Source organism: Castor canadensis, chromosome 18 (genome assembly GCF_047511655.1).
Source record: "Castor canadensis chromosome 18, mCasCan1.hap1v2, whole genome shotgun sequence".
Lineage (NCBI taxonomy): Eukaryota > Metazoa > Chordata > Mammalia > Rodentia > Castoridae > Castor > Castor canadensis.
The window spans coordinates 38,656,057-38,677,813 of record NC_133403.1 but is presented as its reverse complement, the minus strand read 5'-3'; the positions used below and the strand labels follow the sequence as shown (position 1 = coordinate 38,677,813).

The 21,757-nt window shown below is 41.9% G+C and overlaps 1 protein-coding gene across 2 annotated transcripts in view; it reads right to left on the bottom strand.

The window, feature by feature from the left end:
* Positions 1 to 264: 264 nt before the first annotated feature.
* Positions 265 to 21,757, bottom strand: part of Brap (BRCA1 associated protein) — a 31,574-nt gene continuing 10,081 nt past the window's right edge. For both annotated transcript variants that reach the window (XM_074061187.1, XM_020177911.2), the window contains exons 5-12: positions 20,239 to 20,352; positions 18,556 to 18,704; positions 14,584 to 14,659; positions 14,035 to 14,173; positions 13,555 to 13,664; positions 9,801 to 9,890; positions 5,012 to 5,115; positions 265 to 2,623 (exon numbers count right to left, since the gene is read on the bottom strand). In XM_074061187.1, coding sequence (XP_073917288.1) covers positions 2,263 to 2,623; positions 5,012 to 5,115; positions 9,801 to 9,890; positions 13,555 to 13,664; positions 14,035 to 14,173; positions 14,584 to 14,659; positions 18,556 to 18,704; positions 20,239 to 20,352 — 1,143 coding nt within the window. In that variant the 3' untranslated portion in view covers positions 265 to 2,262. The remainder of the gene's footprint in view (positions 2,624 to 5,011; positions 5,116 to 9,800; positions 9,891 to 13,554; positions 13,665 to 14,034; positions 14,174 to 14,583; positions 14,660 to 18,555; positions 18,705 to 20,238; positions 20,353 to 21,757) is intronic.

Here is a 21,757-nt window from a genome sequence, read left to right as displayed (position 1 = left end):
GTGATCCACCTACATCAGCCTCTGGAGTGGCTGGGAAAACTGGCAGGGGCCACCATTTCCACTTCAGGCTTAGGTTCTACTACTTTGCATTCCTTTGGGAAGCCTGAGGAAAGGTCTGAACGATGGATAATGAGCTTGTCACCACCCTGTGGCAGAGGTGATTTTTATGCTGCTTCTGAAATCCAGGCCATTGACACTTTCTTAGATTATTACACAGGTGCTCCCAAGCAAATGTCAGAGACACAAAGTTCACACAGGGCTGAATAATGTCAATGTCTGATTATTTTAATGCAATCTAATTGTTCAAGGTAGTATGTGTAAATGATTCATTTCCATCTTCAAGAAAACACTAGCAGCTTCAATCTTATGTCATTTTGTCAAATTCAAACATAACTCTTTGACCTTTTAAAATAACATTTTATTTACATATCTTGCTTTTTTCCCCTGGAACTTTTTTTTTTTTTTTTAAACTTCAAATAGTTTGGAAACCTTTGCCTATTTGCTCATTCCCCTGGGCAAGGCCTTCCAGAGCATTTGTCCCACCTGTGCTGACAATCTCTGCCCTCCCAGGTAGTGGCAGGGCTGCTTGATGGAGACGATCATAATGAAAGGAAGAGCTCCCTCGCGCCGTAAACTATTTCCAATTCTCGTAATCAGTATGCTGAGATCCACCCCGATCCACCCCATCCACCACGACTTCTGCAAGGTCAGACATGCAAGACGAGTACTTGGCCAAAACAGCAGGATTCTAACTAGTGTAAAAATAGATTTTAAATAAAATAGAATCTCTATAGGAAAGAGAATTAGGTTATGTTTTACATTCCCACTCTTGCTTTAGGATATCTGTATATTTAAGTCCAAGAAATACTTAAGAGTGTTGGTCTGCCCTTAGTAAAAATGAAGAATGTCTAAGTACATTCATTTTGCAAAACCACAGGTAAGGTTAGGGAAATGCTGCAGCACATTCCACAAAACTGGATGGTGATTAGCAATATAGTTGACTGTTAACAAGTAATATATAAGACATTTAGGTCAAACGGGATGAGGCCCAATCACAGTCTAAAAAGCCAGTTCTGAAATGTGATCCTTTAAAACCTTTGGCGAATTATACAGCAGAAGACAAAACCCATCATTTGACAGTATGCCTTGTTAACCTATCCAGCTACCTTGTCTAGAAGCTAAATTCCAACATGGGTTTCACTTCAATTTTGCTCAATTACTGTAGGTCATGAATTATTTGATGTTTCTGGCTCTAGAGAAAGTACACAACCCTCCTGTTGGCCCACAACACACATTACGTGACTGTTTGAAAGGGGCTCTGTTGAAATTCCAATTTTTTGGATTGAGAAGGCCTTTGGTTGTATCTTGAAAGCATAATTGAAAATCTGCCCAAGCTTGCTCCATCCGCAACCTGAACATGCAGCCTGATCTTTTGTAAACATTCTGAAAATACTGATCCCAGCAAAATACACAATTAGGCAGTCAGAGGCCTCCCTCTGCATTTTCCCGTGGATGGCAAACCTCCTCAATTATTCTTGCTAGATGCTAGGAAATACACTTGGAGATTTGTGTCTTGGAGAACCACTGAGCCTCTTTAATTTGAGGTGCCTAATGACATGTGGAGTCACCAAAATAAACAAAGTAGAACTGCCACCATTTTTCCTATACTGGGTCTACTCAATTTCCCCTGGGTTGTTTGTTTTTCCTGGCTAGCCCTACAGCAAGTCGGGATGGCTGCCGGGGACCAGCCAGCGCCTGGCTTATGACCCTGCATCTCTTCTAAACATTCAAACAATTCTTTGACTCCCCAGAGGAAGGGAAGGATGGCAGTGATGTGAGACTAATGCTAGAGAATTTTCCTAGCTCCTCAGTAGCCAATGGGAACCAGCTGCTATGACCCCTAGAGATTCAGTGCTTTAGTGCTAGGTAATATTACCTTTAAGTCACAATAAAATTTCCCCAAACTGAAGGTCATATGCTCCAACTCAATAAATACAACGCAACAGTGCACAGCGGGGCTGGGGCATCTACCAAGCAGGAAGGCATAATGGTCATTTGAACGTCAAAAGTAAGTGAACTCTCACCACCTTTGAAGCCACTGCCACCAACATCTGCACTCATCACACCACAGCTAGAGAATGAAAGAGCAAACGATGCGGCTTATTCTCTCTCATACTTATTAGGCCCACCCTCCCACTTAGCAAAGGTCCCAGCACACCCTGCAGTCAGGGACAGTCTCAGGGACATGTGCTTCTCTCAGGGTCACTTGCCCCTCTTACTGCGGCCCTTCCTGGAAGGCAACTTCCCAGTGCCCCCTGACGAAGGGCCGGAGGCCGAGGCCATGGCGATGTTGATCTGTCCCTCCTGGATTTCCTGCCGGGTCTCAGCAGGCAGGTGGCTGATCTGCTGCTGCGTCTCCAGGTAAAACATGACGTCGCGCAGCTGCTCCTGGATCTCAGTGATCTGCAGGTCCTTCTGGTCGCAGGTCTCCTTCAACAACCTCTCCTCCTCCTTCAGCTTGTTCTGCAGGAGGGCCTGGTTGGCCCGCAAACACTTGTTCATTTCCTGCTCCTCCTGGAGCTCAGTGGTGAGTTTGGCCACTTTTGTGTTTAGCTGGGTGCACCTTTTAGAAAACAAGGGGAGACGGAAGCACATTTTCATTTGCTGACACAGTTCCCGCTCTGCCCTGGGACTGAACAGTGGGCCATGACCTCAGAATCTGTTTCTTGCAGGCCCCTCCCTTCCATGCTATTGCAATCAGCTGTGCAAAGCAGGAATTTTTGCTTTAGTTAATCCAGATGTACCTTTTTTAAGCATCAGAAAATTTTCAATAGCAGAAACTTCTACTGGTAGAGTACCTGCCTAGCAAATGCGAGCCCTTAGTGCAAATCCCAGTACCGCTTTCCCCCACCACAACCAAAAAAAAAAAAAGTAACTTGTGTGACTCATGTCAACACTACTACTATTTCTGTTTGGCAGTCGATGGTTAAATAGGTGCCTCAGAGACAGAGCTGAGACAAGGAAGTTATGAGGAAAAGTGACATTCTTAGAGAGTCAAGTGCTCTGACCTCATCGCACTTGCTGAGGAGGATAAAAGGTGCTTATTCTAATCTAAGGGCTTTCGAGAACTGGGAGTGCCCTATTCTTTATGCCCACTCTTACTCATAAGCAAACAATTACAAATTAAAACACCATTTGAGGTATCATTTTTATGTATCAAAATGCCAAAGAGCTCAGGCATGGAAAAGAGGCACTGCTAGCCAGGCACCAGTGACTCACGCCTGTAATCCTGGCTACTCAGGAGGCAGAGATCAGGAGGATTGCAGTTTGAGGGCAGCCCAGGCAAATAGTTCTTGAGACCTGACCTCGAAAATACCCTTGACAAAAAGGGTTGTCAGAGTAGCTCAAGGTGAAGGCCCTGAGTTCAAGCTCCAATACCAAAAAAAAAAAAAAAGCACTCCTGCACAGTGGCACCACAGCAAGAATTGTATGTATGAATGTTTGGAAGTCAACTTGTAATAGCTATGAAAGAAAAAAATCCACGAGCCCTTTCACACAGCTGTCCTACCCTTGTTCTACTGTTTCATCCCACAGAACAGATGTACTCAGGACTGTGCAAAATGACACATGGGGAAAGATGTGCGCTGCAATGTGGTTACAGTAGTGCGGTATGTGAGACAATTTAAACGTCTATCAACGGGGAACTGTTTCAAATTAGTACATCCATAGACTGGAAACAAGGCAACTACTAAAAGATCAGGACAGCAACAAAGCTTCCTTGAATAACTGTATATGCTCATAAAAACGTTTAAGAAAAAAAAAGATCAGGGTAGATCTGACGTGCTAGTAGGAAAAAAAAATCTCCAGAGTATTTTACCAAAGAGAATAGGTATCATTCTGTTTTTCTAGAAAAAGATTATGTTTGGTTTTGAGACAGGGTCTCACTGTAGCCCAGGCTGGCCTCAAATTCATAATCTTCCTGCCTCAGTCTCCTGAGTGGTGGGATTACAAGTGTGCACCACCATGCCAGCTAGTAGCAGATTATATATATGAAATGTTTATGTGGGTGGAGCTAAAGATCTGGAAGAGTAATATTCAACAGTACTGTTAATTATGGCTATTGCTAGATAGCAGGACACAAGGGATGGAAAAGAATTTCCAGTTTTAACTAATTTTTAACTTAAGAGTACTTAAACCATAGGAGATTTAAAACTTCGTTTCTATTAATATTGCTGTGTTTCTTCTGCAACAGTCAAAAAAAACTCTTGGTGAGAGAGTTTCAGGGTGATGATGTATTATAAACATACTTTGCTACAATGAAAAAATATTAGAAAACGCATTTTTTTTGGTGGTACTGAGGTTTGAATGCAGGGCCTCACCCTTGCTAGGCAGGTGCTCTACCACCCACTCTGCCAGCCCTGGTCATTTCCCAAGAAATGACCTTACATTCAAGACCTTTGGCCTTCACTTCCTGTTTGAGGCAAAGCCCAAGACATCTCCAGCAGTTTCTTTCTAACTGCCAGTTCTCAGCCACCATGGCTCAGAGAAGCTGCAGCTCTGGACACAAGGAAATTGCTTGTTATAGGTAAAAATGGAAGTGGCCTGTACACCCTGACAGCATAACACCACACTTGCCGTGCATCCACCTCATGTGAAACACACTTTCACTGTAAGTTTATTCCATCCATCGGGAGACCTCTGAAACCTGGTGATGCACATGCTCAAAAAGGAGGGTGGAGGTGTGGTTCAAGCAGTAGAGTGCCTGCTTTGCAAACACAGAGCCCTGAGTTCAAACTTCTATCTCACTGGAAAAAAAAACCAAAAACACAAAAACAAACCTGGAGGGCTGGAAGCATGGCCCAAATGTACAACACCTGCCTAGCAAGCCTAAGGCCCTGAGTTCAACCCCCAGTACCAAAAAATGGGGGGGGGTGTCAGTATTTTCAAAGGAATGAAGGAGCTTAGTTTATAGAAGAGTGGCTAACGTAAAGAACTGATGAAGGGTACCCACTTCCTTTCCACAGACTGCTTTTCCTTGAGAAGATCGTTTAGCTTGTGCTCCAGACTATCGCACTTCTCAATTGTTTCTTTAAACTTGGTCTTCATGTTGTTAATCTGAAAGGGCAAACAGAGGTCAGGCACGATCACGGGGTCTTTAGGACTAATGTCATTACCTCTCCCGCCCCCAGTTATCTGCACATAACTCTCACAAACCAAACCTGCAAAAGACAAGGTGATCATCTGAAAGAATTTCTGTGATGAGAATAAAAATTGTGAGAACCCTTTTCTTCCTTACTATCTCTCTCCTAGGATGAACAAGGGATCAGAGCAGCTGGGTGTCCAGGGAAACTGCTGGAAGGCAACAAGCGAGCTTGAGGCTCTGAAGGAGATGGTTTGACAGAGACCAGACCAGAGCCTCTCATTAAGTACCCTTTTCCCCAGCTTACGTGTCAAACCATCCACTGGTTATTATCCATTGGTCATCTAAGAAACTTGTGAAGATGGATTTTTTTTTTTCCAAACTCATTACTTTTTCATGAGCCATAAATTCACAGGGATATAAGCAGTTCATATTTTTCTAGGATTTATTTATAAAGGCAATTCATATTAATTCATATTCATACGTAATTCATATTACGTAATCTTTTGTTAAAAAAAAAAGACCTTTTTTTTGTGTGGTACTGAGGTTTGAACTCAGGGCCTCACATTTGCTAGGCAGACACTCTACCACATAAGCCACTCTGCCAGTCCTTTTTTGTGTTGCGTATTTTTGAGATAAAGTCTTGTGAACTATTTGCCTGGGCTGACTTTGAACCTCAATCCTCCGGATCTCTGCCCATAGGCATAAGCCTCTGGCACTTGGCCATTTTTATTAGCATATATTATTGTATATGAGAGTGTCACTGTGACATTTCCACATGTTCTTACAATGTACCTTTGCTTAGATTCAACTCCTCCATCATTCTCCCTACCATATTACGTAGTGTTAACAACTTAAGAGAATTTGAAAGACAGAATCCTAAAAAAAGAAAAGAAAAAATAAATAATTGATTAAAAAACCCAAGAGAATTAAAAACTTTTGGTGAATTCTATTAGATGGCAGTAGTCCTGTCCAAGAGTATGCAGCCGGCTAGCCAGGGGGCCCTGAACTGACTTAGGTATAAAGGTCTACAGACTTGAGAATTGTCTCAAGTCCACTGTCTAGACACTGGGAGAGGTGAGGGGGCTGTGTGGACAATGGAGTAATAATGACAGCAGCTGAAAGTGACTGAGAAAACCCTACGGTGCAGCTATTGCCTATGTGTTTCACAGGCAATGCTGCGTTTATTCCTCATAACAAGCCATATGACAGACAAGTCAACGTTTAACAGAAACTGAGGCTTAGGGAAAGGTAAGGCAATATGCCTAGGGTCGCCCAGCTTGAGTGTGGTGCGTCCAGTGCAGGACCAAGTCTGGGTTCAAGACCACATTCTAAACTCCTCTCTGCACACTGGAGGCCAAAGCTCTACAGCAAGGGAGACATGACCTCTGGGCTAGATCTAAATTCTACAGAGACCCTGCTTGTGCTGCACGTGACATCTATCATGCTGGAGAAAGGGTCAGGCTTTAAACTTTATTTTTAAACATTTTCATACAACTTGTCTAGCTGGCTCCTAATAGCATTGTCTTAAAAAAAAAAACCTAATAATTGTTTTATAGAAATTGACTTTATAGCCCATGTCATTACATTGGAAGAATGCTGGACTTCTAAAAGTTCCTCTACTATATTAATCAAAGTAACTTTAAAATTGCTGTAAATCTGGCTTGACATTATCTCTCCTGTCTCTCCCCACACATGTATATGTATATATGTATATATATATTTGTGTGTGTGTGTGTGTGTGTGTGTAGTTTTGGGGTTTAAACTAAGGGCCTAGCACTTGCTAGGAAAATGCTCTACCACCTGAGCCAAACCCCCAGCCCTTTTTTGCATTTGTTGTTTTTTTGAAGAGGCTCTTGTGTTTTTTATCAGGGGCCTTGAACCATGACCCTCCTGATCTTCCCTTCCTGAGTAGATGGGAGCTGCTGTGCCTGGTCAATATTACTTTAACATAAGAGATCACTGGATCCTTTTGGTATTTTCTCCTAAACTGACTCTTTGGGGAAGTTGGGATGGACAGAACTTACTAACAAAAGGAAGTAAACTGTATATGTTTTGTTCAGTGAGAACACTTAAGCCAAACACATTTAAATCAAAACAAAAGCATCTACCATATTCTCTGTAATAAAAATGCGATTTGTAGTTCATCAAACTCAATTTCACAATCCATAGCTGGAGAAATATTGATATAAATGGAGCTAAATGTCAAAGAGAAAAGAGGAATCTTTAGGGGAATTCACACATACTGCCTCACACATAGATGTAGCTCCATGAAAACCAAGAATCTTCAAGTGTGTATGAGCTTCATCTTCTAGACTCTGCTCACATGCTACAGTAATCACACCACCTCAGGCACTGGGTGAAAGGCACAGTATTTATAAGTGAGTCCGCAATGAGTTTCAACTTTGATTCATACCTTGCATCCACCATGAACTTTTTAAGAAGCCCATGAACAAAGATCCATCAGTGAAACTCAGGGTCCAGGCCACTGTTTTCCCCTGCATGCTCTAATGTAGGGGAGTGGGCAAAAGAAGGACAGTGCAGGAAAAAGGCTTGCCTTCTCCAAGCTTACAGACAAATGACATTTGTTACTAGAAAACAAAAGCATCCTTTCAAGCACTGTGAGCTTTCATCTGAATCTGATCTGGTCTCCATCTTACCTCTTCCTAAAAAGCAACTGTGAGCCAGTTCTGCTTGCAGGTTCTGTGAAAAGAAACTTGGTTCCCTGTATTTGTTGGGAATAAGGGAAAATCAAGCAGGCAGAGTCCTAGGCTCTCCACTGGTATGTCACTAAGGTCATACCACTTTCTTCTGACACATTAGCAGAAGCGAATAGCATCTTTTTTTCCCTTTCCCTGTCCCAAATACTTTCACTGGCATGTCTTAAGAGAATTAGAGAATGCAACTAATCCTAAAAAAATCTTTTTTTTTCTTTTGCGGTATAGGGTTTGAACTCAAGGCCTTGCCGCTCCCCTAGACCTCTTTTGTGATGGGTTTTTTGAGATAGGGTCTCATGAACTATTTCCCCAGCCTGGTTTCAAACCCTGATCCTCCTAATCTCTGCCTCCTGAGTAACTAGGATTACAGGTGTGAGCCATGGGAGCCTGGCTAATCCTAAAGAATCTTAAAAGGAAAAGAGAATCCTGGCTGAGCTCTCAAAGGTCTAACTTTAGGTGGTTACACTGAATATCCTGTAGAAAAACCCTTTAGCAAGGCAGAAGAGGCATTGCCAACATGCCTTCCTGTGCATCCACAAAGTGACACGGAGTGGCAGCAACACTGCTCTGCCTCTGTGAGCTTACAGAGAGGCATGCCCTTCCCCATGCACTCCAATGAAGCCCAATTCAGAATCAGACAGTCAAGTGTCCTCAAGTGCCTCTGGAAGGAAGCTTCCACTGTGTGGAAGGTTCTTACAAGAACTTCGCTGGTAACTTTTAACTAAAGATCATTTTAAAGCCAGTATTAAGCATTATTCAATTTACTTATTTTTAAACCTCTTTCTCCCAGGTAATGGTGGGGACTCATTAAGGCACTAGAGCAATCATTTAGGAATTTTTGAAGCCTTCACTTAATAATAAGGGAAGCGCTGAATTACAATGTCCCCAGGTCCACAGAATGGTTCCTAAAGCCCTAATTATTTATAAACCCTCAGGTGCTCACTGGTTTTCAAACTACTTTCTTTGGAAACTTGGGTCCATGTATTTGTTGGGAATAAGGGAAAATCAAGCAGGCAGAGTCCTGGGCCCTCCACTGGAATGTCGCTAAGATCATACCACTTTCTTCTGACACATCAGAAAAAGTGAATGCATTTTTTTTTTTTTTTTTGGTGGTACTGGTACTGGGGTTCGAATTCATGATTTCCTGCTTGCTAGGCAGATACTCTACTGCTTGAGCCCCTTCACAAGCTGTTTTTTGTGTTGGGTATTGTGAGATAGGGTCTTGTGAACTATTTGCCCAGGCTGGCTTTGAACTGTGATCCTCCCAATCTCAGCCTTCTGCGTAGCTAGGATTTCAGGCATGAACCACCAGTGCCTGGCTTTTATTTTTTAAAATTAATCAATTATTTTTTTTTTTGAGGTAGGTTCTTGCTGTATTGCCTAGGCTAGCCTTGAACTTCTGGGCTCAAGGAGTCTTCCTGCCTCAGCTGAGTAGCTGGGATGACAGAAGTGTGTCATGCTTGGATGAATGGCAGCATTAAAGGATTATTTTCTTAAAATCTGAAAACCACTGTCCCAGACCAGAAACTTACCAGAGTGACCACTGAAGCTCCAAATCTCTGCCCAATTTTATTTCCTTCAACTTAGAAGGACTCAGCATTATCTCGTTGCTTCTGAAGTCCACATTCAGCTCCCAAAGCAGCTGTTCACAAGTTGATAAACCAACTGGCTGACTCAAATTACAAACCCTCATGTACATACTTCTATGTCTTTAATAGAATTGCACAAGGCACTAGAAAATCTGATTGAGGTTAAAAACAAACAGATCCCAAGATACCAAAAACATTCAATCCTTTAAACACTTCAAATTATCTTCAAGGGTAAAACAGTTCTCTACCAATTATCAGACTGCAAAAGGAAGACTCTACAGATTCCTCTTTCCCTTCCCCCACCCACCATCTGACTGCCCTGCCATGTGGCATTTCAGCAGTCACCCAACTCACTTCCTCTGCAGTGTCCTTCTCTATCCGAACAATCTTGTTTTCCCAGTAGATCCGCTGAGATTCCAGCTGGCTTGTTAGTAAATATGAATACTAGAAACAGAACAAACATCAAAATGTAAGTCAATGTTGTCAGTCTCGAAAATCCAATTAAAAACTGACCTTTAATGATCTACAGAAGAATAGAAGACCATCAGAATTTTTTTTCTTTTGGTGTTACTGTGGTTTAAACTCAGGCCTCGAGTTGGTGAGGCAGGTGCTCGCTCTACCACTTGAACTACTCTGCTAGCTCTTTTTTGTGTTGGGTATTTTCAAGATAGGGTCTAGAGAACTGTTTGCCTGAGGCTGGCTTCAAACCTCTTATCTCTTTATCCCTGCCTCTTCAGTAGCTAAGATGAGTCACCGGCGATCAGGGTTTTTTTTTCTTCTTTATTAAGACAGGGTCTTATTGTGTTGCCTGTAGTGGTCTCAAACAGCACAAGCAATCCTCCCACCTCAGCATCCCAAGTAGCTGGGATCACAGTCACTGGGCTGGGCTCATCAGACTGCATACTACACTTGGGCTCTACTCTAGTCAACAGGACCTGGGCCGGGGTGCAGAGCTGGAGCTTACAATCTAGATGGGAGAAACGTATATTTATAAAAATTTATTCTGGCCTTTCTGACTTTAAGAACCACCACAGTGTTTTTTAAACCTGTGTAATTCAAGGCTGCGGGGGTATAGCTTAGAAGATAAGCATATGCTTAGCATGCATGAGGCACTGGGGAACCCAGCACCATCCACAGTGGGGGCAAGGGAACATTGTTTAGGTTATAAAAACCCATAACTACAAAAAAGAAAAAAAGAAGAAGAAAAAAAAAAACCCATAACTAAAACCCATTCTGCCATTGGCTTATGCACCCCCCTCAGCTCCCTCAACACCAAACCTCTCATCAGTAACACTCACGACACTAGTGCTTAGTCACTGATTTACCTGCTGTCGCCCTGACTAGATCATGAACTCTCTGGAAGTGTGGCCTGCATCTTCAGTTCACACACTGGATGAACAAGAAATGTCTGCTGTATGACTGTATGAATGAACAAACAGTGCTGTGAACTACAGGGAGGGAGAGATGGCACATGGCAGTTGGATCTTATAGGACTTCTGAGAGCAGGCAAGATTTGAGAGGAGAGATGGATAAACACAGAGCTCTGATTCCATAGAACTGCTAGACACAGGTAGAGCTGTGAACACCTGGCGTCTCTTTAGTACAGAAGAAGTAACATCAATGAAGCTGGAGTGTACGGTACAAGAGACGGGGCCTGTGGAAGGTTGTGGGGTATTATACTAGGACCTGGGAGAAAGAAGAACCCAAGGCCACACAAGGGGACAAAATCACTTCTCTGCTTTGGAAAGAGCGTTCTAGAAGACAGAGGGTCTAAGCACGTTTGTGTCTAGAGAAGGACGATTAGGAGAATGCCTGTAGCATGAGAACATGTGCTCTGTGACGACAGGGAGGTGACTTAACGATGTGTTCAATGCTGTCCGAGTGGCTGACGACAAATTTTTCTATCCTTTTTTTGAGGTACTGAGGACTGAGTCAGGGTTTGTCACATGCTAGGCAAGTGCTCTACCTACCACTAAGCTACAAAAAAAGTTTTTTTGGTGGGGTGGATTTTGAGACCTGAATGCTATGTAACCCAGGCTAGCCATAAACTCTTTTTTTATTTTGGCGGTACTGGGGTTTGAACTCAGGGCCTCACTTGCTAGGCAGGCACCCTACCACTTGAGCTACTCTACCAGTTCTGTTTTGTGTTAGGTATTTTTAAGATAGGGTCTCTGAACTATTTGCTCAGGCTGGCTTTGACCTGTGATCCTTTTGTCCTCTGCCTCCCAAGTAGCAAGGATTACAAACATGAGCCACTGACACCAGGATGGCCTTGATCTCTTGATCTTCCTGACTCCTTCTCCAGGATGATGGTGGTACTGGGTTTGAACTTAGGGATCTGTACTTTGTAAGTGAGCACTTTAACAGTTGAGTCATGCCTCCAGTCCAACAAATATTTCTTGAATGGAAAAAAAAATGTGGCCGGGTGCCAGTGGCTCACTCTTAACAATTCAGGAGGCAAGATCAGGAGGATGGAAGTTCAAAGCCAGCTTGGGAAAATAGTTTGAGAGACCCTATCTTGAAAAAACCCAACACAAAAAAGTGCTGGCAGAGTGGCTCAAGTGGTAGAACACCTGCTTAACAAGTTGGAGGCCTGAGTTCAAACCCTAGTACTGCTGAAAAAAAAAGTGTAACATAATTACAGTTAATGTGGAAGTTACTTATTTTAAAATCTTAATGTTAAGAATTAGATCTTTTCTATACCAAGGCATTAACTTTATTTTTTGCAGTAGAAGAACCCAGGTTCTTGGGCATGCTCTACCACTTGAGCCATCTATTTTGTTTGTATTTTGTTTTTTGAGATAGGGTCTCACTGACTTTGCTGGGGTTGGCCTCTAACTCATGATCCTCCTGTCTCCAGGCATGAGCCTTATTTTAGGCCATTATTTCAAATCTTTAAGAGTCTGCAGATGAGCAAAGCAAAATTTTCAAATGTCCATGTCTCCTGGCTATTTTTTTTTTGTGTGTGAAGACAGGGTCTCATAGCTCAGGCTGGTCACACCCAGAAAAAGTATTTTTTAAATTTAAGCTTTGTCTGGTAGCTTACACTTGTAATCCCAGAACTCAGGAGGATCTTGAGATCCAGACTAGCTTGGGCTATGTGGCAAGAGATCTTGCTTGGCAAAAACAATAATAATAATAATAATAATAATAATGATAATAAAAAAAAAATCAGAGAAGAGGGTGGAACAGATGCCCAGAAGTGGGGATAGGGGAGGGGGCACAAACAAAGTACACACATGTAAGTAGATGTAAAAGCAGTAAAAAAAAAAAAAAACCAAAAAAACCATAGAATTCTGAGTATAACAACTGTACAGTAGACATAATTTACTGCTTTGGCACAACAAAACAACAAATTGTGCTACGTTTGTTGTTTTTTCAAGTAGAAGAACACTCAAAGAGATGGAGTACATAAGCCTCTAATTCACAAAATATATACTTTGAATATACACTTAAATACATAAGCCTCTAATTTGTAAAACATCAGCTCAATGTATATGAAAACACTCCTGGAAAGGAAAGACACTATTGGGCTTTCCTCATTCTAACCACATCTGTTCAGGTCCTGGCTGCTATTATGGTACCAACAGGAACTCTAAATTTCAGTTTTATTGCGGCTATAGAAGATAATCTTTATCGTTTTAACTAGGAACATCTGATTGAAAATAATGAGGCACAAGCTGGGCACTGGTGGCTCATGCCTGTAATCCTAGCTACTAAGGAGACAGAGATCAATCAGGAGGATCGGTGTTTGAAGTCAGCCCCTGGCAAATAGTTCCTGAGACCTTCACTTGAAAAAACCCATCACAAAAAAGGGCTGGTGGAGTGGCTCAAGGTGTAGGCCCTGAGTTCAAACCCCAGAACTGCCAAAAAAAAAAAAAAAAAAAAAGGAAAAAAGAAAATAATAAGGCACAGTGTGAAGCCTAGACTTTCAAAAAAGAAAAACAGAATAAAAACATTTTAATCCTTCACAACAATGACAGAAGTTAAAAAAAAAAAGTTTACATGCAGGGTAAACAGCAAAATTAAAAGGTCAAATGACCTTTTCAGTCAGAATAGTAAAAAGCAATGGAAATAGACACTGAATGACAACTACTAGGCATCTTACCTCTAACTGTAAGGCATCTATTTTCTCTTCCTGGCAAGTGTCACCCTCACATTCATATTGTACTATTTTTCCATCTGTTTTACTTGCAACCAGTCGATGGACATAATTATCTAGAGAAAAGAGTGAGTCAACCAAAGCGAATTTCTTCAGAATCAAAGGTCTCCATGCGCTTTTAACTCTGACAAAATTTTTGTTTTTACAGATCTAAATTAAATGCCTTGCAATATTTCTTTAAAAGTGGGTCAAATCATTTGAATTTTAAAGAGAGTGAGAGGGCAGGAGTGGAAGCACAAACTCTCTTTATAATATTCGATTCAGACTGTCCTGGGCAATGGCGCCTTCAGGGGCACCGTGAGAACTGGAGTTTGCAACAGCTGTCAGGAAGATGACATTTCAAGCTGTGAGGGAAAGTGGAGAGGTTCCGCAGGAAGACTTTCCATACAAAATGAGTCCAAATTAGAAAATGAGAGCGGTGTTCACCTCCAGCATAGTCCCAGACTCGATGGTTGGTGAGCTGCATGGCGTATGTGTGCTGCGTTTCCTCAAAGTGCTTGTACGCATGCCGACTTACGTATCGTCCACAGCCTATGTGGCCACAGATTAAGCAAATCCAAAGGTTCTGCCAAGAGGAGGGAAGATCTTAATTAGCCGAAGAAAAGTACATGACCTGGCCCACTTGGCTTGGGAATGGGCTGACACAGAATGAGATTCAGAGTTGTTTCTACAGGAGTTCTGAATAAACCCAGTGATCAAGGACACTTTTATGGATCATTTTCTCAAACTGGTTTCTAAGAGGCTCTAAGTAAATGGCAAGAAAAAGTCACAACTCACTAATAAAAGTCTTTTAAAAGAACAGAGAATTAAAGCATACAGTAGTTGCTTAAGAGTAATATATTTGTATACATATGTATGTCTTGCCTTACTCTAGACAAAAAAAAAAAAAAAAAAAAAAATTAGCTACACTGGGCAGGAGAAAATCCCAGAAAAATAAAGCTGCATTCATTCTTCATCTCACCACCTGTTACTTACTTCCTGAACGCCACACTCAAAACACTTATTTTCTTCTACTGGCTCTGGCGTTTGACAATACCGGCAAACTGGACACCTAGCCAGAACACCAAAAATAATAGCACCAATTAGACAGAAAAGACAGCTGTTACAAACCCAAAAGTTTTCTCTTATATATCTCATATATATATATATATATATATACGTATATATATATATACGTATATATATATACGTATATATACATATATATATACGTATATACATATACGTATATATACGTATATATATATACGTATATATATGGTTTGTTTGGTTTTTTTTACTTTTTTTTTTGTTTTTGTGTATATATTTTTTGCAGTACTGAGGTTTGAACTCAGGGCCTACACCTTGAGCCACTCCACTAGCCCTTTTTTGTGAAAGGTATTTTCAAGACAGGGTCTCGAGCTATTTGCTCAGGCTGGCTTCAAACCGTGATCCTCTTGATCTGCCTCCTGAGAAGCTAGGATTACAGGTGTGAACCACTGGCAACTAGCTTTACGTGGTATTTTAAGTTATTATTTTTAAGTTTATCATCATTAAGGGTATCACTTAAAAGACAAACATTTTTGAGGGATTTTCAAACAAAATGAAATAACACAATATCTGGGTAAGGCAGAGTAAAAGGGAGAAATTTTTATTTGTCTCATACCCTTTTCCACTCTTCTAACACTTAGCTGATCAAAGAACTAAATATTTACAGGTTAGAATTGGGACTTGAGACGTTATTAATTTCCTTTCATGTCTGGTTATCCAAAATGTATTTTTACTCCAAACATCTAACATATCCCCATTTCTCAAAGATTTAAATCATTAAAAATGTACCTTGACTGAGAGCTGGTAGCTCATGCCTATAATCCTAGCTACTTGGGAGTCGGAGATAGGGAGGATCAGGGTTTGAGGCCAGCCCTGGCAGATAGTTTGAGAGTCCCCCATCTCCAAAATAACCAGAGCAAAATGGACTGGAGGTGTGGCTCCAGCAGGGTTCAAACCCCAGTCTCTCTCTCTCTCTCTCTCTCTCTCTCTCTCTCTCTCTCTCACACACACACACACACACACACACACACACACACACACACACACACACACACACACTATCCTGTCCTCTCTTGGTTTCTCCTAAGCTGTAGATCTAAAACCTGTAGTAAATGCTACCAAGTTTTAAAAAGAGAGTCAGTGCAAGTTCCTGAAATGCACATGACATCTTGCCTAACAATGAACATCATGTACAATATGTACAATACCAGTGCTCTATTAAGTATGCAAGTTTTGATTTACAAAAAGTCAACAAAAATAACAATAAAAAAAAATCAACTAACCCTATTCTACTTTATTCAAGACAAGGTACTACATGTTTTTTGTACAGTGGCAGACACAACAGAGTGGGGTGCAGTTAAGCCTGACTAAATTGGCACCAAGAAAGAATCAAGGTGTAACTAGTGCCAGCTTATTACCGAGCTGAGTAAGAACTTCAACAGGAAGTACATGGGAAGAACACTAAGCTCTTCAACAAGAGAAAGCTGAAAGATTCAACTTGTTTCTTTAGTGTCAAGAGAGGAGACAGGAGGGCTGAGGGACTCAGTGGTAGAACATTAGTTTAGCATAGGTGAGGACCTGGGTTTGTTCCATCTCTAGCGAGAGTGAGAGAGAGAGAGAGAGAAAGAGACAGAACACAAACTGGAAGAAGTAACACAAGAGGCAGCCTGTCAATGGTAAGCAACCATGCCAGAGGTAGAAATAACTTTGTGTCAACCCTTCTGCTGTATGATGTCAGTGGTTGAGGCTCCATAAGGAGACAGCAAACTCATTCTGAAATCTAATTCAGATTATATCAGGGCCAGAATGATCTTTCTGGAATGTAAATCTGATTATGAAGATATAAAAGAAAGGGAAAAATTAAAACCAAACTTACTTGTGCCATGTAATTATGGCACTCTATGATAGACCATCCCATGTGTCTATTAAAAAATAGTGAACAGCTGGGTGCTGGGGGCTCATGCCTGCAATCGTAACTACTCAAGACGTAGAAATCAGAAGGATCAAGATCCTATCTCAAAAATATCCAACACACACACACAAAAGGGCTGGTGGAGTGGCTCAAGTGGTAGAATATCTGCCTAGAAAGTGTGAGGCCCTGAGTTCAAACCCCAGTACCATTGAAAAAAAAAAAAAAAAAAAAAGGAGACCAAACACAATGAATAATTTCTGCAATTCCAGCAAGACCTCATCTCAACAAAGCTGGACATGAGAGCGTGCCTGTCACCATCCCAGCTATGTGGGATGCCTAAATAAGAGGACTGAAGTCCAAGCCAGCAGTGGAAGTGGTGGTGGTTGGCCGGGTAGGGGTGGGGGTGTAAGTAGTGGTAGTACCATAGTTAACCAAGAGACTCTACATGAAAAGAAACTAAAGCAAGAAGAGCTGGGGCATGGCTCAACTGGTAGATGCCTATCTAGTAAGCATGGGGCCAAGTTCAAACCCCAGTACCATCAACAATAAATATTAAAAAATAAAAATAAAATACTAGCAAGTGTGGGGCCCTCACTTCAAACCCCAGTGCCACCAAAAAATAAAAAACTTTTTAAAAAACATTTAACAGTTTATGAAATTATTCCAGCCTCCCCTGCCAAAAATACTCCTGAGTTTTTAATCTTACCTTCTTTCAATCTTATTATCTTGATGAGATCTTTGGAGAAGACCCTTTCAGAGTAGCCTTGCATGACATCTTTACATGTCAAAATGACCTCGTCCCAGTGTGGCCAGCCTCCTTTCTACCCATACCACAGGCACTTTTTCACGCCTAGGCAAATCCCTGAGCCTGTACTTCCCAAGAAGCCCTGTGCATCATGCCACGTGCATGTGGACGCCAAAACCCACCCACTACATGAGCTGCATACTTTGGAGAGCAGACGCATGTCTCAACCCAGACGGTGACAAAGAGGTGAGCCTGCAATGCCCTTGCTCTGTGAAAGATGGCATTCTTCTAGCCAAGGGCCACTTGCAGGTGAACTTTCACCCTCCTCCCCCCAACTCCTGGACTTGGCAATGGGATCTTCCTGTTTTCATGCACACGCCCTTCTCTTGCTCTGGCTCCTCACCGGGCTAACTCCTACCTATCTTCTTTGCATCATCAGGTCTCAGCAGCCCTGGCTATGTCAGCGTGGCAGGTCCCCAGTCACAGGGCTACACACTGCTCTTTTGTGACACCTGTTAAGGCTGTGATTTTTCACACTTAATCAAGTGCTTATTTGTCTATTTTTCCCAATGTACTGAAACCCCTACAGCCAGTATCTGATACACTTTTCTAGCTAAAACTCATAGTGCAGTTTATGAAGGGTGCAACCACCCTTAATTTAAGAAGAAAAAAAGGTGCAGGTACCAACTCATTTCTCTGCAGCAATGAGACCTACAACAATGGCCTCTTGTGTACTGCAGTACAGACACATAGGTGTGTGTCTTATACCTAGAAACTGCTATCACAACTGGCCACCAAGAGCCCAATAAAGCTAAAAGTTGGGTTGCTGTAGGCCAGTTAATAAGAGAGATAAGTGAATGGCAGATACTAAGTATAGGTGATAGATATCAGTCTTTTTTTTGAGGCACTGGGGCTGGAACCTAGGGCTTTGTGAATGCCAGTCAAGTGCTCCGCCACTAAATTGCTTTCAGCCTCAAGACATACTTCATTTTAACACAGAAACCTCAAAGCCAAGCTTTGTTTTTTCTCGTTCTCTAGCTCTTAGAAGGAAAGAACAACTCATGTTGCTTTGGGAAATTCCATGAAGAATCAGAATCTAGACTAAGAGAACTTGGTCTAACAAAGCAGATTTCCACATGAACTAAGCAGAGAGAAGGAAAAATAAAAGCTGCTTTCCTATCAGTAAAACGTTTGAGGTGGTTCACTTTCATTGATGGCTGTCTATAATTCTGAGAAGGTGGAGGACAGGCCCTGCACTCACGTTGTGTCGTCCCAGCGCTGCAGACACTGGCTGTGGAAGCTGTGGTTGCATAGTGTGGTGAGGATGCCATTCACAGACTCGTCCATGCGCTCCAGACACACTGTGCACTTGGGGAGCTCAGTCAGGTCCATCACAGGAAGGCTGGCACCCTGCAGGGAAACACCTCCTGTAAGACTCACTCTTCATTCCTTAGCCATCTTTTTTCTTAATAGTTTTTTTTTTTTTTTGGGGTGGGACTGAGGTTTGAACTCAGGGTTTCATGCTCATAAAGTAGGTACTATACTGCTTGAGCCACACCTCCAGTCCATTTTTGCTCTGATAATTTTGGAGGTGGGGGGTCTCTCAAACTATTTGCCTGGGCTGGCCTTAAACTATGATCCTCCCAATGTCAGCCTCCTACACAGCTAGGATTATAGGCGTGAGCCACCAGCATCCAGACCCTTAACAATACTTTTCCCATTGCCCTTTGACACCTGATATGATGTTCTCAAAATTATTGCTCTATGCAAATTATTTAAATTGGTAAGATTTTACTCATTCAACAAATCTTCACTATTACTTATATTCCCACACTTTCCCGGGCACTGGGAACACAGTGAAAGCAGACAAGGATCCTGCCACATGGAAGCTTCCTCATTCTAGGGAGACTGCTGGCAAAATTTTGACATTAAAATCTAAAATGGAATAGACTCCTAGCTTTAGCTCCAAATGTCTATGACTGTGACAGAGCCCAAAGGAGTAAAAGGAGAACAGCAATGGATCTGAATGATCCTTCCACAGTAAATGATACCTCAACACTTTCTACTTAGAGATAATACTGTCGGTAGCACTGAGGTCATTTATTCAAGCACTGAGCATATACTTATTGAGTGCCAGTGTTTGAGGTGTGGAACAATGGTGAGCAAATAATTTGGTAAGCCCCCCAAAACAGTCACTTCTTGCCCTCATAGAGTTTAGAATCTAGCAGAGGGAGAGACAAAATTAAATTTAACAAAGGATGTGCTACAAGCTAGGCTGTAATGGGCTGTGCAATAGGAGGCACAAGCAGGGAGGTCAGGAAAAGTACCCTAAGACAGCAGTGTCTGATTTGGGTTCTGCCAGCCAGAAGGTGAGCAAGGGCTATCTAGGCAAAGAAAGGACAAATGGAGAAAAAGCATCTTTGATCTATGGTCCCTGAGGAGTAAGTATTTACAGGCACTCTCGAGAAGCCATGTTCATTTAGAGAAAAGAATCTGAAAAACAGAGATGTTGTGCAGCACTTGGCAAATAGGTCAAGAGACATCATCGCCAAAATAACCAGAGCAAAGTTTACTGGGGTGTGGCTCAAGCAGTAGAGTGCCTGCCTAGCAAGTGTTCAAACCCCAGGACTGCCAAAAAGAAAACAAAAAATTCTCCATTTTAAAGTGTATAATGTAGTGGCTTTTAGTATATTCACAAGACTATGCAATCACCACTACTATTTAATTCTAGAACATTTCCATGTTCCAGAAGAAAGCCCACTGCTGTTAGCAAGTCACTCTACTCCTCTGCTCCCTAGCCCCTAGGCAACCACTCATCTCTATGTGTTGGCCTGCTCCGGACATTTCCGCAGCTATCTTAACATCTAATTATTGGTTTAACGTTAAGCGATTTTATACTAATCTGCTACATTTATTATCACACATAACAAATCTTCACACTCACATCTTCAGACTTCAGCACTTCAGCCCTTTCCACGTAGACCAACTGGCAAACGTCATCTTCAATGGAGTTGAACTGGCGGCCATTGCATGCTATATAAAAACTGTCTGCGTCAGCCTGCGTACAACAATGGGGAAAGGGAAAAAATTAAGACAGATAGACTGAAAGAGTGCTTTATATTGAAGATACATGACTTCAGTTATTTCTCATCAGCTTTTTAAATTTATACTTAGGAGAAAAAGCAGCCACTAGAAGTAACATGCCCTAAAGGAGGCTGGTAAGCTGACTGAACTCTGAAGGTCAACATCCTACATCATGACTGTTTCCTGGGCAACGTGAGAGCTTTGACTTGAACTGGCAGAAGGTACAGAAGTGTGATAAGCAGACAGCTACTACAATTTAATATCCAAACAGCCACAACCACAATTTCCCTTGAGTTTTTTTTTTTTTTGGCAGCACTAGGGTTTGGGCTCAGGGCCTCATACTTGCTAGGCAAGCACTCTTACCACTCGAGCCATTCTGCCAGCCCTCCTTGAGTTTTTTCCCTCTAGTCATCTCTTTCACAACAGCTGAGAGAAAACACTCACTTCTGCAAAGCCTAGAACCAAATTGTAACTGATGATTGTTATGGAAGAATTTTTTTTTTTTTTGCGGTTTTGGGCTTGAACTCAAGGCTTTCACCTTGAGCCACTCTGCCAGCCCTTTTTAGTAATTGGTTTTCTCAAGATAGGTTCTCTGAACAATTTTCTGGGACTGGCTTTGAACCGCAATCCTCCTGATTTCTGCCTTCTGAATAGCTAGGGTTACAAGTGTGAGTCACTGGCACCTGGCTTTTTTTTTTCTTTTTTTAAGTCACAATTCATGTTAAAAAACAAAAGGACCAGTATAAGATAAAACCAGCTTCTCTTCAATAAACCAAATGAGGGTGATACATGATGACTGGATGAAGATTCCATCAGGACTGTCCAATACCAGAAGCAAACCTCTTGGTGATAGTCAAGAGGTCCAAGATGAACCAACCTTTGAGACACTAAGACTTGCACTCCCTGTGGTGGAGAATACATGGAATAAAGAAAAAGAACTCCCCTTAGGTAAACCTGCAAAGGTATTGTTTGTTTATAAATAAGGACACAGGTAAATCAAACCATCCTGTCTAGGCTTAGTAGATGGCAACAGACAGATGAATCCAGTTTTTACACTCAGTCAGGTTTTCTGGGCAGCTGGCAGGCCAAGTCTCGTCTGGATTTCACTCCCTACATGAGCATTAGCCCAAACACAGGAAGTTGTGTGCTGGGGCCCTACCAAGTAGACAAGCTGCTTAAGGTAGCAGGAGGATTCTGAAAAAGGAGCTGCTTTTTTGTCTGTTTGTTTGTTTTTACCTCTACCAAGAGATTCAAAGCTGTAGCAGGTAAAAGAGTCCTATCTTGCTACCCTCATAGGATTCTGGATCTCACAGCCACTGCTGTAAGCTTTTTTATTTTGTTGGTGGTGGTGAGGTACTGTGGTTTGAACTCAGGGCCTT